This window comes from Monodon monoceros, unplaced genomic scaffold, assembly GCF_005190385.1.
Source record: "Monodon monoceros isolate NGI ecotype Baffin Bay Population unplaced genomic scaffold, NGI_Narwhal_1 Super_Scaffold_2, whole genome shotgun sequence".
Taxonomy (NCBI): Eukaryota; Metazoa; Chordata; class Mammalia; order Artiodactyla; family Monodontidae; genus Monodon; species Monodon monoceros.
In genome coordinates this window covers 37,271,475-37,289,225 of record NW_021703776.1, presented here as the reverse complement: position 1 = coordinate 37,289,225, position 17,751 = coordinate 37,271,475, and the positions used below count along the sequence as shown (strand labels likewise).

The window sequence follows — 17,751 nt, the reverse complement described above, 5'->3', positions numbered from 1 at the left end:
GAGAAGCTGTGGGAATTAAATTCCCGGTTCTCTATCAGCAAGATGAATATGATCCTCTTCCATCATAAATGGGAAAAAACAGCCATGGAGTGCCCACAACTAAAAACAATTCGGCAAGAGATACACCTGGGAAATGATTATCAAGCTCTGGAAAGCCCCTGATTGCAGGAAATAGCACCTATATTTTCAAAAATGTTCCCACCAGACCTTGAATCATAAAACTAACCCTCTTCCTCTTTCTCTTCCCAATTCCTTCATTCTCTCCCATCCCCCAATCCCAGCATATGACTCTGCACTCGAATTCAAATGACAACTCTAACCCCTATCCTGTAGAAAGAGACATATGTAATATGCATATATAGTGAGCTTACTTTATCATGTGGAGATGGAAATTAGGTAGCACAGGGGCTTTGAATAACCAAATGCTAGATCCGTTTTATTCATTAAGTTTGAATGCAAGACTGAGAAAATAATCTAAATATAAGGAGGCATTAGACTCCTCTAATTAACAACCTGTATGTGTAGAGACTCCCCTCCCATTTTGTCCTATATTCTTTATAAATTCCCCCCAAATAGCTATTTCTCTTGGGTCTGAAGTATATCTTCTGGCAAATGAAAGACAGTTAATTTTTCATGTGTTTTATGTAAGCTTTTCTGTCCACACTAGAAATTTGTCCTGTCAGACTGGTGGTTGCCAAGGGGGAGGAAGTTGGGGGAGGGATGGAGTGGGAGATTAGGGTTAGCAGATGTGAGCTTTTATATATAGAATGGACAAACAACAAGGTCCTACTGCATAGCACAGAGAACTATATTCAATATCCTATGATAAAGGAAAAGAATATTTTTAAAAAGAATGTATATATATGTGTGTGTGTGTGTATGTATAACTGAATCATTTTGCTGTATAGCAGTAATTAACACAACACTGTAAATCAACTACACTTCAATAAAAATAAAATCTGTCGGGCTTCCCTGGTGGAGCAGTGGTTGAGAGTCCGCCTGCCAATGCAGGGGACACGGGTTCATGCCCCAGTCTGGGAAGATCCCACATGCCGCGCAGCGCCTGGGCCCGTGAGCCATGGCCGCTGAGCCTGCGCATCCAGAGCCTGTGCTCCGCAACGGGAGAGGCCACAACAGTGAGAGGCCCGCATACCGCAAAAAATAAAAAATATAAAATAAAATCTCTCCTGTCAATGTTTACTGACTGTAAAATCTGGTAAGATACCAAAATAGTATTCCAGTACTGATGGTGGATTTTTAAAAATATAAAGTTACTTTATAATGTTGAAATTTTTCAATAATCAATAAATGAGAATAAGTATTATTTGAGGATTGAGAGTTACAAAGCTAACTTGTTATTAAAGTCATCTGAGTGTGAATGTTCCCATCATCGAAAGTAGAGAAAGGTAACACTGGACAGGTCGTTCACCATCTCACTATCTCCCAGCTAATTTGACATGAGAGCATTAGGCTGAATGGACCTTAAAATTATCTAGCTCTCAAAATACTCTCATGCTCTAATCATTAATCAAGCAAATGAAATTTGATGTAAGGCTCTCACTGCAAACTGTTAAAATTTCAAAGCAACTTTCAGAGTAAGTTGAATTACGTACTCAGTGTTCACAGATATCTGCCAACTTGTACTATTTTATAACTGTCATTAGAGAAATTTGGCCAGATTATGCAAAATTGAAAAAAATAAATTAGACTTTTTATTTCTAAAAATCTTGTCATAAATTAGAAAATAAACCAATATTTAAATGAGATCATTTGAAATACCCTTACAAGTTTCACGAAGTTTTAAATAAATTAATATATATATAACTATATGTTATATATATAACTATGTATATACTGATTTTTCTGAGAAATTGCGTTGTTTATTTCTAAATCTCTTATACCTGGCCCAGGAACTTGCACTCTCTATCTGTAAAGCTACTGCCACTTTTGCTCCATCTAGTGGAATATTGATTTTTGCTCAGTAATAACAAAATACATAACACAAGCTCTACCTTCTGCAGGCAGACATTTGTACTGCCATTTCCTACTGTGAAATGACATTTATGAAACAATCACTTAATTTAATTTCTTTTTAAAACAACCGCAAAACCATAGACTTTTGTAAACACAATGTGGTAGATTTGGAAGAAGTAAATGTGCTACATTTTTTACTTTGCAAGAAGTAAATTACTTCAAGTAATTCAATTACTCTACTGAATAAGCACGCAAAGCCAGACTAATAAGTGCAAGGAAGCTTGCATTCATCATTTGGGAAGGATAGTCTAAGAGCTACCTCTGAAGTCACACCATTAATAACAAAGTCTATTTATAAGGTTTCTAAGGTAAAAGTTAAGGGGACATGTAAAAGTTAAGGGGGCATTCTCTCTAGCAAAAATAACTAACAAACCAGCAGATTTTTTAGATATATTTTGTTCGCATGGGGTGTTCATTTCATAATTTTCTAAGTTAATAAAAATATGTTAATATTCATAATAAAATACCATTATTAACATTACATAAATAAATTTATCTCTTACTTAGGATAATGAATAACTGTTGACTAAAGTCATCATCCCAAATGACAGGTACTTGTTTGTCAGAAGTCCACGTTGCCAAAAACAGTATTGCCTCTGCTACTAAAGTCTAGTGTAAAAATGCAGTACACAATTTTCCTTTATTCTCTAGTCCCACCCCAAGGAGTCAAAAGTATCTCAAAGAAGTTTAATTTCCTCCTCTTTAAATTTTTTATTTTTTTTTATGAATTGAAACTTTCTTGTCAGGAGTGGAAAATTCCATGGCAGCCATGGCCAGTAAAACTGTAGATACCTTTGGTCCAACATTGCAGACCTAGCTCCACAGTAAAAATTGGCAGGGACCCATGTGTATTAAAAGTAGAGTGTCCCCAACTCATTTGAAAATTTACCTACTTAAATTATCCCTCCAACCTATTGCAATTTGATTTATAATCTGCTGTTTCAACAGAATAAATGAACCCATTAAAAACAAACATACTGTAGATATTTACATCAGGAATAAAATTTCTCTGGGGAGGATGCAATTTATGAAAGCAGAAATATTGGAAGGAAGTAACAAATTGAAGTCCCGATTTTCTAATGAAGGATTGGAAACTGAGCTCTGCTTCAACAAGCAAGAAAAAAAACACGTAATTATTTTTCACTCATTAGCATTTCAGTCAGTAGCAGAATATTTCAGAAGTTTCAGATAGATTTTTAAAAATTGATTTAGTCAATATTTTGTTTAGTTTAATTTTTTACAGTGACAAATGCAAGTAACTGACAGAAAGGCAGATTATCTGCACATGATACAATGCATTTAACTACAATAAATACACGTATCTGTCTATAATTTCAGGACTAGATTCTGACTAGGAAGTCTGCCTACTGGATTCCAGAAGAGCAAAACAGATGCAGGCCTGCCCAGAATCTGGTTCTTAGGACAGATGGACTTTTATTACATGTCATGGTCTGTCCGACAGGCTTGTAAACAAGGTACAATCTTGTCTATGATGAATATTTTCCCTTACATAAAGATTTGAAAAGATACACATATATCTTTTCCATCAATATGGTAAGTATGCTACCAATCTTCAAGGTACTTTGACTTTTATGTAATAACGAAATTGAGATCCTCAAATAAACATTGTTTTTCCTCAAAGTCTGCACACAGCATTTCCATTACATGAATGGCAAAGTGGAAAAACATGTTCATGGTTGCACTTTCATTTCCCCAACTTCTTTTTTCAGAGGCCACATGCCTATTTCAAATTATTATCCAAAGTATAATTCCTCACAAAGGGATTAACAAATGGTATACTACCATTTTTCTTGCAATCATGTATTTTAAGGACGTGGCAAGCCCCTGTTGTTGGTATAGAAAGTGAAATTAGTCCCTCGGAGAGGGTATGATCAATGCCGTGTTAATCTAACCTTCAGCTGTTAACGATTTGCAGGAGGATTCCCCTTGATGCTGTGGCTTCAACTGAAATATTGTTCTAAGAGTTTCTGTCAAATCCCCCTTCTCGTCTTGTGCTGAAAGGGGATTGAGGGGAGTGCATCCTGAGGATCAGCTTTCCTTCTCTGCTTATTTCTATGATTTTTTTTTTAATAGCAACAAAGTAAACGAAAATATTTTAAATTTTTATTTTCAAATAATTAGCTTTGCTGAGATCTTTCACATAAGACTATGAAAGATAAAATTCTTTATAAAACGTACAAAGTTATCCACATTTCATAATTTAGGATTGTGAACAAAAAAGAAGCAAGATGCTGTTCTCATTCAAAATACAACTATAGAAAAATATGCTCCAAATTCAAGTTCACAACCTTTTCCCTTTCTTTCAAAGGGCACCAGAGTTCACAGCTTGTGTTAGCTTAAGGAGTGTTATGAGTAGTGGGATGTGAAGAAAAAGAACTGCAGGCTTATCCCTGAAGGACTGGTTTGTTTTGGTTTCTCTCTCTCTCTCTCTCTCTCTCTCTCTCTCCCCCTCGCCCTGCCCCCCCCCGCCATTTTCCTTATATTTGGGGGTTTCTTTTTTAGCAGAAATATCTATTTACTCATTGGGTCTCCTGTTAGAACTCTGTACCTTTTTTTTCTTTTAATCACAGTGTTGAACAGAAATAGAGTACTGAGGATACAGTTTATATTTCTAGTTGTTACAATATTATAAGAGAAGAATCTAATCTCACTTGTGACCAAAGTCAAACTTAAAAAAGTAAAAGAAATGCTGAAGCATTCATTCAACTTGATGTCTCCCTGAGTTCTTAATAAATTCATTCCAGCTCAACAAAATATGTGATCCATAATTGTACCTGCAGGGCACTTCTCAGTTATCAAGTTATTTTGACAGTTCATCAACCGTCCAATTTCCATAAACCTATACACTTAACTTTCTCAGAGCGAATTATTGTAACCAACTGGGTATTTTTCAGTAACCAAATATACATGTCCCTTGAGTATGCTGAATGTATTTCTTGTTCAGTTCTGTTCAAGGGAGACATGAAATAGAGGAAATTATGGGTAGTTGTAAACTTTTAATTAGAGTATTCTGGAAATTAACTGAGAATAATTTGAGATATTATTCTCTGATTCTGACAGGAATGTGCAACCATATGAGTAGTTTTTTAGAGACTCTTTTATGATGATTATTACTATTATTATTTTATAACTATTATCTACCTTTTTCATAGTAACATTTATGAAAAATACTTTACATTTAGGTTTACTTTCTATCTAAACAATTTTATGCAATTATATGAAATTATTTTACCTTTCCTCAGATATCATTAAGTTTTCATTTTATTTTTAAAAAATCCACCTTGGTTTCTCACTGGGCGGTTCGTACAAACATTCCAAAGCAATGAGCACTGGTTAGAAGTAAAGCTCTTAAAACAGTAAAAGAAGCAATGGGTGGGAAGCAGGAATGAGAACATTCTTCAGCAACGCAAAGCACAGATTTCTAAGGGAATCTTCCCTCACCCTCTGCTCTTTGGAAAACTCTCATATACTGAAGAGCCTTCCATTCATTGGTATCTCCTCTAAACACATTACAATTTACTTTCTAAACAGTAGTAGGTCATTCATTGTTTACTGTTTTTTGGTCCCTTCATCCTCAGACTTCACCATCAACATAACACTATAGGAATGTTAGGTGTTTTTATTTAAAAAAATCGACCATGTATCAGACATCATTCCAGGCATAGGAGTTAAAAGTAAAAGAACACCTCTGTTTCTCAAGTTGCATGCAAGCCTGCAGGAAGGGCTGGGAGGCAAACAGGTGAGTTTAACATCATGTGACAATTCTATTATGGGGTAAGCACAATACTCCACAGCAAACAGAGCCCATAGTAAAGTGGTGCCTAAAATAGGGCTGGAAAAGAGGCAAGATTTGCTGAAGAGTATGACTCTTTAAGAGAAGTCTATGCTTAGACTTAAGAAATGAATGGGAGTTGGCCTCAGATGACCACGTGAGACATCTGGGTAATGGCAAGTAGCAGAGTATGGAGGGAACAACTACTGCAAAGGGGGAAGAAGAAAGAAGGGACCAGAAGCAAAGCTGGATAAACAAAGGCCTCCATAGATCAGGCAAGAAATATTCCTCAGGCTATAAGGAACCTATGAAGAGTTTCCACCAGATTCACATTATGGAAATGTTTGGCTGTAGATGAAGTAGGACTAGGGACAATGATACCACTTAAGAGACCACTGTAGTAATCCAGAGCTTTGTATGACTTTGAGTAGGGAGTGTCTGCACCCCAGATTGCTACAGCATGTGAATTTACCTGAGGCCGAATTAATTTTCCAGTAGATAACTAGAACATCACTCAGGCCTGGGACTAGCGTAATACAAGTAAAGCACTTGTCTTGGGCACAAAATTTAAGAAGGCACCAATAAATTCAGTAATTAAGATAAATAATACTTAGAGCAATATTTTTAATGACAAATGTAAAAAATCCATGATGAACAAAACATCAAAAAGTTAAATAAGGACAGTAACTGAGTTCTTTGGGGATGTATGTGAAAATAGACCAATTCCCCATACAATGGGTTTCTTTTCAATCTTACTTGGAGAATTTCAGTTTATTCACTCAGCGTTGCTAACCAGCTAACTCACCTCGGAAGCCGAGACAAAACACCGGCTGATATGGATGTTAAGGCATCATCCAAAGGACCTGATGGCTTCCCTTTGTGAATCCAGCTGACAACCAGTTCAAGCAGCATCATGGAAATGAAAAACGGAGTTGCCTGGAAAGGAAATTGCAGAAAAGAGATGCTATTGTGCTCGGTATGAAATTCTTCCAAGTTTCCTGATTAGTCATTCCCAAAGTGGGAGGCCCAGAGTGATAGTTCATAGCAGAAAAGGTATATACCTATCTAGAGGATCATTTCCTCCCAACAGGCAAAGAAATCTGATTATTTCAGACACGCACTAAACAGATGCTCAAATTCTATCATCCAGTTTGGACATGAAATATAACTATAGATGTAACAACGATAATTCTGCCAAGAAAATAAAAAGATTAGGCAGGATGTGTTTCAAGTTAGATCTAAAAACATACATTTGAAAAGAAGTGCAATAATCAGAAGTCTATTATCTACATGCCTAAGGCCCACTTTAAAAGGCTTTCCTTAAGGGTGCACATGATTCTAGTTTTTCATATTAGAATTACAGGAATCACAAAATTGAAACTGTAAGAACAAAATATTTGCTTCTGAGTATTTCAGAGAATGAGGTCATTTTAAATGCTTGTTTTAGGCATCAAGTTTTATTCATACAGTATTTTTTTTATATCACAGAAAAAAATTCTTGTAATCCACAACTGATGACAAATATTGGACTAGGTTTGGTATCATAGTATTAAAAAAATGATTTATGAAGATGCAAGTACCACATTTTTTTCTTTAAAAAATCAGAAAGAAGGAGTGATATCAAATCCTGAAAAAGTTATAGGTTTCACTCATTTGGAAGCTGATCGTGAGTACTGAAGTTTTCTAAACTGAACTCCCAAGAACATATTCTCTGATGTCATTTTCTTTTCTATTTCTGATCTCAACTAGTAAGTGTTGTAAGAACAACTTTGACAGGGTGGGGAACTTAAACATTCAAGTTCTAATTCTGGATATTTCCACTTCCAATCATAGGCAGGAACTGGAAGTGCAACATGCCTCTGAACACCTGAGTTTCAAAGAAAACTTGGTTTAAGCTGAGACTTGGGAAGTCAGGGTTGAACTCAGTCTGCTGTGTATTCATTTTGCAGAACTATGCTGCTAAAATAAAGAGCAAATCGTTCCTGGGAGGTGGTAGACAAATTTTCCCTTTAGAAACACAATTGTTACAAAGTTTAGTGATGTCACATAACCACTAGCTACTGAGCTTCTAACAGCTAAATTTGTAAGGCCACTGTGTCCCGGAAAACATTTTTAAAGTTTTATCATAGTCTGGAGTAACATATCAGGGAAGACAAGTTTAATAGGAGAAGATGGTCATGCATACTGCATGGAGATTCAATTCAAGTGGAAATTCTACTTTTGCCCCATGCTTCTTTGAAACTATTATTTTTTATTAGAATTATCTGAAGAATGAACATGAACGAAACCCTACAATGTGTTTAACTTACTTCTTATTAAGAGAAAAGCAAGAGTAGCCTCTTCCCGGAGAGTCTCACCCGTTTTAGTTTTTGTTTTTTTAACATCTTTATTGGAGTGTAATTGCTTTACAATGCTGTGTTAGTTTCTGCTGTATAACAAAGTGAATCAGCTGTACATATACATATATCCCCACATGCCCTCCCTCTGCATCTCCCTTCCACCCTCCCTATCCCACCCCTCTAGGTGGTCACAAAGCACCGAGCTGATCTCCTTGTGCTATGCGGCTGCTTCCCACTAGCTATCTGTTTTACATTTGGTAGTGTATATATGTCCATGCCACTCTCTCACTTCGTCCCAGCTTACCCTTCCCCCTCCCCGTGTCCTCAAGTCCATTCTCTACATCTGTATCTTTATTCTTGTCCTGCCCCTAGGTTCTTCAGAACCTTTCTTTTTTTTCAGATTCCATATATATGTGTTAGCATACAGTATTTGTTTTTCTCTCTGACTTACTTCACTCTGTATGACAGACTCCAGGTCCATCCACCTCCCTGAGAAAACCATAATTCAAACAGAGTCATGTACCACAATGTTCAGTGAAGCTCTGTTTACGATAGCCAGGACACAGAAGCAACCTAAGAGTCTCACCTTTTGTACATAATCAGGCACCTCTTCCAGGGTTTCAAATGACGTTTCATTGGGTTTCATCGCGTAAAACATCATGCGAATTCCCTGGGAAACCGAAACATCCTGTTGGGCTTCTGGGTTCTTCATCTCTGCCCTCGTCTGACTCCCAGCTGGAGAGTATTTGTGATTCTGTGGTTGAAGCCAGAGGCTGAACAAAGAGGACGAGATGTGCTGCACAGATCAAGCCCTTTGTCAGAGAACAGCTAAAAACAAAGCGCCGCAGAGCACAGCCAACAGCAGATTCTGTGTGGAGAGACAGGAAAATACAAGGATCAATCAGGAACAAGTTCAGAGTTCAGGGGCGCTGTCCCAGAAACAGTGCACTTGGAGAGGGGGAGGCGAGGAAGGGCTGCTGCCCAAATCAAGGATTAAACAGTGGAGTCTGGCAGCAGGTGGAATAATTTATCATTAAAAAAGAAAAAAACAAACAAACAAAACCACATGATACCTCCTTGGAAAGGAGAAGGAAAAAAAGTGATAGCAGGTGAAAGTTCGCTCTGAAAAAGTGGGTGGAAATTCAAAACTCGAATCACATGAGGAAAATACATTTTTTTCTCTCCCTTTTGAAATTCACATTGTGTTCAGGTTTGTAGTCTCCGCAAAGAGTCACATTTCCTGAAAAGCCAAGGTGTTCTAATCTCAATAAGACTAAGCTCAAAAGTCAATAAGCACTGAATATATCTTACTGGTGATTGCCTATATATTTCTGGATGTGTATCATGTTAATGTCTGAATGTTTGAAAACCAATTTAGGGGCATGTAGCTTCTTGCATGATTTGCATTGTTTAATGGATCTCAACTATTCACACCTGTATTCTTCTTAGCACTAATGGGGACTCTGAAGAAGCTGTTAAGATGCTGCTGAGAGACCTTTTCTGTTTTCCAGGAGGAGTATACACTGACTGTGCCTCTTAGGTAGACTAGAAGGCCCTTAATTGATTGCATCACCAGTGAGTAAGCGGAGCTTTCCTGATTAGCCCTCCACCTAGAAAGCTGTGGTCATGCTTTGGCTACCACCTCATCTTTTAAAAATGTTTATGTAGATTTAATTAGATTATTAATACATGATTGTTTTAGGAGAAATAAGTAGATACTATAGATAAGCAACAAATAAGTTACTACCCAGAGACACTACTAACATTTTGATATATGTATCATCAGTTCCACTGTCATATGACATACTTGTTGCTAAAAATCACTGCACTATCCAAGTTTGTGCAATAAAAACCATGGGGCTAATGAGAAAAATGGGATTAGAGTGCAGTGCTCAAAAATGTCTTAATGGTCCACAAGGAGAAAAAAATAGGAACCTAATAAAAATGGCAGCACACTTTTACACATGCATGTGTCGACTTAGAAAAAAATGCACAACGTGAGAGTTGCAAGTTAAGTTTTATCTGGGGCAAAATGAGGACTAGAGCCCCGGAGACAGCACTTCAGATAGCTCTGAAAAACTGCTCCAAAGAGGTAAGGGGGAAGGTCAGTATATACGTGATTTCAGTGAAGGGGTGTACATGCAATCAAGCACATATTTTTTGTAGAAGGTTTCTGCTAGTCTCATGATGGTTACTGCTAGTCACGAGGAACAGAAGTCGCCATACACGATTTTAGTGCTTTTCTAGATATGAGGAGATACAAGAATTGGGCTCATAAAATCAACTCCTGAAAATACCTAACTATCTGAAGACCTGTTCTGCCAGTCCTTCCCAGAGCACAGAGCGCCTCCTTTCTGCACTCCACCCTGAGCTCCTTTCGGGGGGTGTTGAAGGTCAGCAGCTACAGCGGCTCGTGATTTAATCCTTGTAGAGGAAGATGGCAAGTGCCAATTTGTAGTTGACACATGTTATACGGTGAAGAAATGCATAAATACTACAATAAGTATGGTATTTCATCTTGAAAAAGACCTGACCTGACCTTTGTTCGTAGAAGCCGGCCTTGGAAGAGTTGCAGATTGTGCGTTACTGTGGAGTATGGGAGGAGGCTTATCTGAAATCATACAGAAAGTTGTAAAACCAGAGGTCAGGATACCATAGTTCATAACACATAGGTAGACTGGGGACACTGGTAGATGTTTAAGGTGCGTGCAGATGCGTGCATTTTGTGTCTTCCTAAGCCTTTCTGTTTAGTTGGGTGCTACCTTTAGCGTTCACCTGGAATTTATCCCTGACAAAATCACATACAAACATAGATGGCACACTCAAATTATTCCGTAATATATTAATCCTGTTGAAACAAATTTGTACTTTCAAAATATTGCACAACTGACTGTACTTTCAGAGGATTCCCATTACAAATGAATACATATGGACATACATATTTAATGAAAGTGATCGTATTAGACACAATATTTTATTACCTGCTTTAAAAATTCTTTGAAACTATGAATAGTATGCATCATGGGAGAAAAAAATCCAAACATAGAGGTATATAAAGTAAAAACTAGGAGCACACCTTCCCCTCAAAAAATACATACACACCTCCCTTCAACTTCTCACTAACAACTTATCCTGGAGGGTATTTTGTCATAACTGTTTTTCCCTACAAATGTTAATTGTTATCATCATTATTATTATCATCATTTAACATTTAAACACACACATATTGATTTTTTTTAAACTGACCATATTAAATAAAGATATAGCAACTTTCCTTCTTGAAGTCAACAACTTATCAGGAAAATTCTTCCACTCCGTATATGGTGATACAGCATTTTTTTTTTTTTTACTGGCTGCACTGCTGTGTGTGTATTCCAAGCAGGCAAACAAAATTATTTAAAGTATTTAAAGTAGAGAAATTTAATGCAAAGAATTAATTACAGAGATGATGAAAGAAGTAAAAAGCCAAATGGGAATAAAGAGGCAATCTAAAGGTTAATATCAATAGGAAGCCACTAGCATACTTAAACTATAGATGGAAAAAGAGGTTATGTGAGTAGAGCTTGGGGGCTGTGGTCACCCAGGGAAAGTTAGAACCATGATGGGCCTGTCAAGGAAGAGCAGAGAGGGGATGAAAAAAGTACTTCCTGACAACCAATCTCCCAGCAGTACTTCCCCTTGGCCTAAAGGAGTCCAAAGCCAGGTGAGGGAGGATCCTAGGAAAGGAAGTCTGCAGGGGGCAGCCCCTGGAGAACACAGCAGGGAAGGAGAAGGGGAGGACTGGATCTAAAGAAAAAGTCAACCAAGGGCCAGCACACCATCATAACTTACTTATTCTCCATTGTTATGCAATTAAGTGTAGTCTTGCAGTTGGGCTAATAAGTTTAATGCAGCAACGAACATCATGGTATAAATATCTTGTACACTTGTGCACATTTTCAAATTAGATTTCTAGCAGTGGAATTACATTGTTGAAGGCTTTATAAAATTTATATTTTGATAGTCATACCAACTTCACCTCCAAAATTGCATTTCCCTCTTGCTAACGTTGGCTACTATCAATCTTTTACAGTTTTTAGCCAACTGATTGGTGAAAAACGACATCTTGTCTTAATTTGCATTTCCCCAGTGACTATGAAAATCTTCTCAATACGTTTATTAGCCATTTGTTTTTCTTTGTGTGTGATTTACTTTTTAATACATGTTGCACATGATTTTATTATATTGTCTTTTTGTATTGATTTATGGGCTACTTCTATTCTATATATGTATATATTTCTCTCATCTATGTGGTAAATGTTCTCTCATTTTTTATTTTATTTTAACTTTGCTATAAATATGTTGTCATACAGCGACTGTAACTGTGTGTGTGTATTATCTTTTATTTTATTACTTCTGAATTGGGTCTTGCTTATGAATGTTTTTTTCACCAGAATTCTGTAAAAAAGATGTTTTATATTTTCTTCTAGAATGCTTTCTTCTAGGATTTTTAGGCATCATTCCTTTCATCAACTGGAATTTAGTTTTGTAAATGTTATGAAGTCATTATTTCACGTTATATCCTCCCTAGCTCCCTTTGATGGATCACAGTTCTTCCCGTACCATTAGTTAGAGTCAATACTTTTCACACTATTCTTCTACTTAACTGGACTGTTTCCAGGCTCTCCACTCAGGTCCACTGATGTATGTGTCTATTCTTGCGCTGGTACCATGCTGTCTTAATTACTGTATTATCGTAATAAGTTCTGGTAACTTGTAGAACAATTGCTCATTTATGAATATTGTTTTTCAGAAATTGTAAACTTTTTTTTCACATTTGCTCTCATGAACCATTAAGACTAAACTTGAAGGAATTCTATTGGTATTTTACTGGAACTTCACTAAATTCATGATTGATTTGGAAGCACTGACATCACAGGCATTCAGTAAACTTGTCTGGAACAAATGAATCTATATACTACAATCATTTAAACTTAACTCTGTATTTAAATGATGCTAATGCTCACCACCAATCCTTGTATTCCTTATTTTCTCCATTCTTTTTGTTTTGTACTGGCTTAGATTACAAAGTTTTCTTTCTTTTTTCCAGAAGTTTACATATATGATTGCATGTTATACTATAATATTTTCTTACCTATATATGTGAGGAGTAACTTAGCTAAATATAAATCTCTAGGTCAAAAATTTGTCCCCCCACAAAAAAAATTCAACAGAGACAAACACTTTCACTGGAAATCTGTCAGGTGAAGCCAAGGTATGTAGAACAGAGGATGTTAAGCCTTTACCTGAACTAGAAAGAGGAAGCCCAAGATAGTTCCAGGTGCCTTTCTGCCCAAATATCTCAGTCAGAACTTCCTAGTCAATGGGGCCTTGCTGGCAGTCCCTTCTTTAATCCAGTTAAAGTGGAAATGCTTGGGAAGAGCCTGATATGAGTAACAAGCATCTCATGAGAATGCAAGACATGAAAACCTGCTACTCTTAGTGCCACATTTGCAAATAACTCAGCACAAAAAGCCATCAGAAACTTTTTGTAAAGAAAAATCACTTAAAAAACTGATTGGGAACCTCTAGTGATATTGATAACTATCCATTCCTATTGATATTAGGAACCTCTAGTGATGTTGATAACAAAGAGAAATCACAGTAATTTAAACAGGGAAATTATAAAGAATTGTCAGCTATAATTGGGAATTGGAATAATAACAAAGTGACCAATAAAAGTTAAGGAAACTAGGAAGAGCATAGAAATAGCAGATGAAAGGGGCAGGCAGTACCTCTAGGGCTGGACTAAGGAACTTGCCAGAAATTGTATTGGAGGACAAGAATGCTGGTTGACCCACTAGCTTTGACCCAACTGGAGGCACTCAGAGGCTCCTCACCTCCTCCCCTGTCCTTGGAATACATATACCTTCTGCCCACCCTTCCCACAGCTGGAGCCATTTTCAAGGACACAGTCTTGAGAGAGCAATGTGTTGTTGAAACGTCTGGACTGACTAGTGACTGAACCAATCAAGAGCTCATATCAACTTTTAAGATTCTGGCAGATGGGTGCAGAGATCTACTTGTTCTGATGCAGACAAGCCTTGTATGTAAGTTTTCTTGCCTGTTAAACCTGCCACCTTCCAATCTGGAGTGGCCTCTTTCTTTGGTCTCCCCTTGCCCTCCGTGTATGGGGGACAGTTTCAGATTTCCCCTGGGAAGTTTCCAAGGATTCAAACCAACAAATCTGCCCTCTAGGATGACTAAGAAAGCTCTTTACCAGGGGTATCTCACCAAGGCACTTCCCTAGGAAACCACCTGAGGGGGTAAAGGCGCTGGCTTCCAAGCATTGCAGGAACGGGGCACTGGAGAATCCCGATGCTGCACTGTGCTGTGTGGTACTGCCAAGTGACCACAAGAAACCAGAGAGGAAAACCTTTTCCTTCAACAATGACTGTGCAGGGCCCACTCCTGGCAAAGCCTAACGTTATGTCAGCTAGCACACGACCAATATTTAAGGGCTCAGATCCATTTTTGCAGATCAGGCAATGAAGTATGAACTTGGATATGAGAAGCAATACCTTATAACTAACACTAAACACTCTTCAGTAATTATAAAAAATCTTTCTCATCATAGCCTCTTATGCATGTGACACAGTTTCAATGTTCATGAAATTATAAATCACGTAAAAACAATTTTCTAAGATGTGTTCATTGTAAGAGAAGGGGAGAGGGAGAGTTTCTATGTAGAGCTCTGCATTTTCTTTCAGTATTTAACATTTCAGATTAATATGAAGTCTGAGTTCAACTTGACTGTTTTTTTTCCCTAGGTTAGCCATTTCTGCCTCTTGGATGTTCATAGAATACTTTTATGCCCTTGAAATTAAATCATTTTGGTGTGTTGTTTCTTTGATAGGAATATTTTAAAGAGGTAAACCTTCTTAAACCTCAGATTCTAATCTTCCTTTCCTTTAAGGAAATTTTCTCTAATTGTATTTTTTGGCTATTACTTCTATTCCATTTTTTTAATACTTATTCACAAATATGATTTATCTGTTTAGCAGATCACATTTGTCTTTCACATACATATATTGTCCCTGACCACTTTCATCTTTCATTTTCTAATGTGCTCTGATTTGCTCAAGGTTATGCTTTAGGTGTATTTTTCTTCACTGTTTCTTTTTTCCTTCTGGTTCTACTTTAAATTCTACAGTAACATTATTTGTTTTCTTAAATCCTTTCCTTAACTCTCTTAGTATTTCTATTATGTCTATTTCTTATCATATAATCTCTTTTTTCTTCAGATTTATTTCCTATTTAACTTCTTCACGTGCATAAAACAGTGCTGCCTAAAATTCTTCTTAATTACCTGGGGATGGTAATACTCAGGATACTCAAAAGGATGCCCTTCATCTACTTTTGGCAATCTCTTTCTCTGGCCTCATCCCCAATTTGTTCATCTTTGAATGGGTACAGGTCTTTTTGTGCTTTTTTTCCCCCCAAAAAACACATGTGGATGATTATTCCTTGGTACTATATCTTCAGGCCTATGTGGCATTTTGGAGATTACGTTTATCTTATTAATTCAACCTGAGGGGGGGAAGAGGAGCTCTGAATATGACAAGTCTCCACCAGTCTCTGCCTGTTTTTTCAGCCAGTTGCAACTGCTGTAGTGGTGGCCAGCTTTCCTCATCTTGACTCTCTTCTTGACCTATATTACTTGTCATACAAAAAGACCATTTAAGGTATTTTTCCCGTAATTTCTCTTTATTGAGGCTGGAGTTTCCATGGCCCATCATGAAGGGCTTCCAGTCAGAAATCTTGTCTTTTCATTTTGGACAATTTGACAACTGGGAAAAATAAGAATTTGTTTATGGAAAAGTTTCTCAGCATTTGGATTCTCTCTTTTGTGAGAAATTCTATACTCCCCTCCACCCTAGATGATCCCATCCTCCTCTGCTGTCTTTGGCACCAAAGGCCAAAATGACTCCAATTACACTGAGTCAATCTTAGCCATAGTTCTCACCACCAGTCCTGACCGCACGCAGATTACAGGGTTCATCCACCACAATGGAGGAATCAAACTCTGCTTTTGCAAAACTGGGCTGGAGAAGTAGCTTATTGTGTAGTCATCTTTCTATTAAGTGTTAAAAATCACACATTAAGTTGAACTTCAATGTGGATGTAAGAAAGGACACTCTCATTTTTTTCTTGGTGCTACCACAATTTTATCCCTCTGAATAAGGGGATATTTAGTTTGCCATTTACTCTAGAACTGATGAAGTCCTTTCTCTCCTGTATTAATTTGCTAAAGCTGCCTTAACAAAATGTCATAGACTTAGTGGCTTAATCAACATATATTTATTTTCTCACAGTTCTAGAGGCTGGAAGTCCAAGATCAATGTGTTGGCAGGTTTGGTTTCTTCTGATGCCTCTCTCCTTGCCTTGTAGATGGACGTCTTTTCACCATGTCCTCATATGGCCTTTCCTTTGTGTACATACATACGTGTTGTTTCTCTTACTCTTATAAGACCACCAGTCTTATCGGATTAGGGCTCCACCCATAAGACATCACTTAACCTTAGTTACTGCGGTAAAGGCCCTATATCCAAATACAGTCATATTGGGAGGAAAGACTTCAACATATGAATTCTGAGGAGTCACAATTCAGTCGAAAACACCTCTTCATATATCCTTTCTTTTAGTCCTTTGAGTGAATTTCTGGGAATTGGACTGGAAACATGATCTTATATTACCCTCTTTAAAAGTTTATTTTTCTAAGGTCATAAAAGCAATATAAGTTCACTGTAGAAATATAGAAAAATGTAGAACATGCTTAAGAAAAAAAGTAAACCATCATAATCTCACTAATCAAATTAGAGACTCACTAACATTTTAACATATCAATATGTCTTATGTTTAAGGTTTTTTCAGGGACATTATTTCACATAAATGAGTTCACACTATGCATAATTTTAGGTCCACCTTTTTAAAATCTGGAAGTCACATGATGAATGACAAAGTCTCAAAATGGAAGATGTCTTGGTCTTTGAGTCACTACTCGGAGGAGAGTTATCCATCAATCAGAATATTCTGTAAGCAAAATTTATAATTATAATGTGTTTTGTGTTTCATTTGTTATCATTTGAGGCGAATGGTGGCCTAACCAATACAGACAAAAAGGCATTGGAGGGTTTTGATCAGAAGAATCACATAATCTGACATCAGTCTGGTTTCTATGTGAGGAATAGGCTTTAGAGGAGGAGAATGAAAGCAAGGGAGTGTTCAGAAGTGATTGATACAGTCCAGGAACTACACGTGGGTGACTTAAAGTAGGAAGGTTTCAGTGGAAGTAGTGAGAAGTGGAAAGATTCTGGATACATTTTGATTATAAAGCTGACAAGGACTTCCCTGGTGGCACAGGGGTTAAGAATCCGCCTGTCAGCACAGGGGACACAGGTTCAAGCCCTGGTCCGGGAAGATCCCACATGCCGTGGAGCAACTAAGCCCGTGTGCCACAACTACTGATTCTGCTCTCTAGAGCCCGCGAGCCACAACTACTGAGCCCACATGCCACAACTACTGAAGCCCATGTGCCTAGAGCCC

General features: G+C 37.3%; 1 protein-coding gene across 1 annotated transcript in view; it reads right to left on the bottom strand.

The window, feature by feature from the left end:
* AGMO (alkylglycerol monooxygenase) overlaps window positions 1-10,771 on the bottom strand; it is a 332,471-nt gene extending 321,700 nt beyond the window's left edge. Inside the window, exons 1-3 of the mRNA XM_029233709.1 lie at window positions 10,706-10,771; window positions 8,753-9,034; window positions 6,633-6,763 (exon numbers count right to left, since the gene is read on the bottom strand). Coding sequence (XP_029089542.1) covers window positions 6,633-6,763; window positions 8,753-8,878 — 257 coding nt within the window. The 5' untranslated portion in view covers window positions 8,879-9,034; window positions 10,706-10,771. The remainder of the gene's footprint in view (window positions 1-6,632; window positions 6,764-8,752; window positions 9,035-10,705) is intronic.
* Window positions 10,772-17,751: the final 6,980 nt, after the last annotated feature.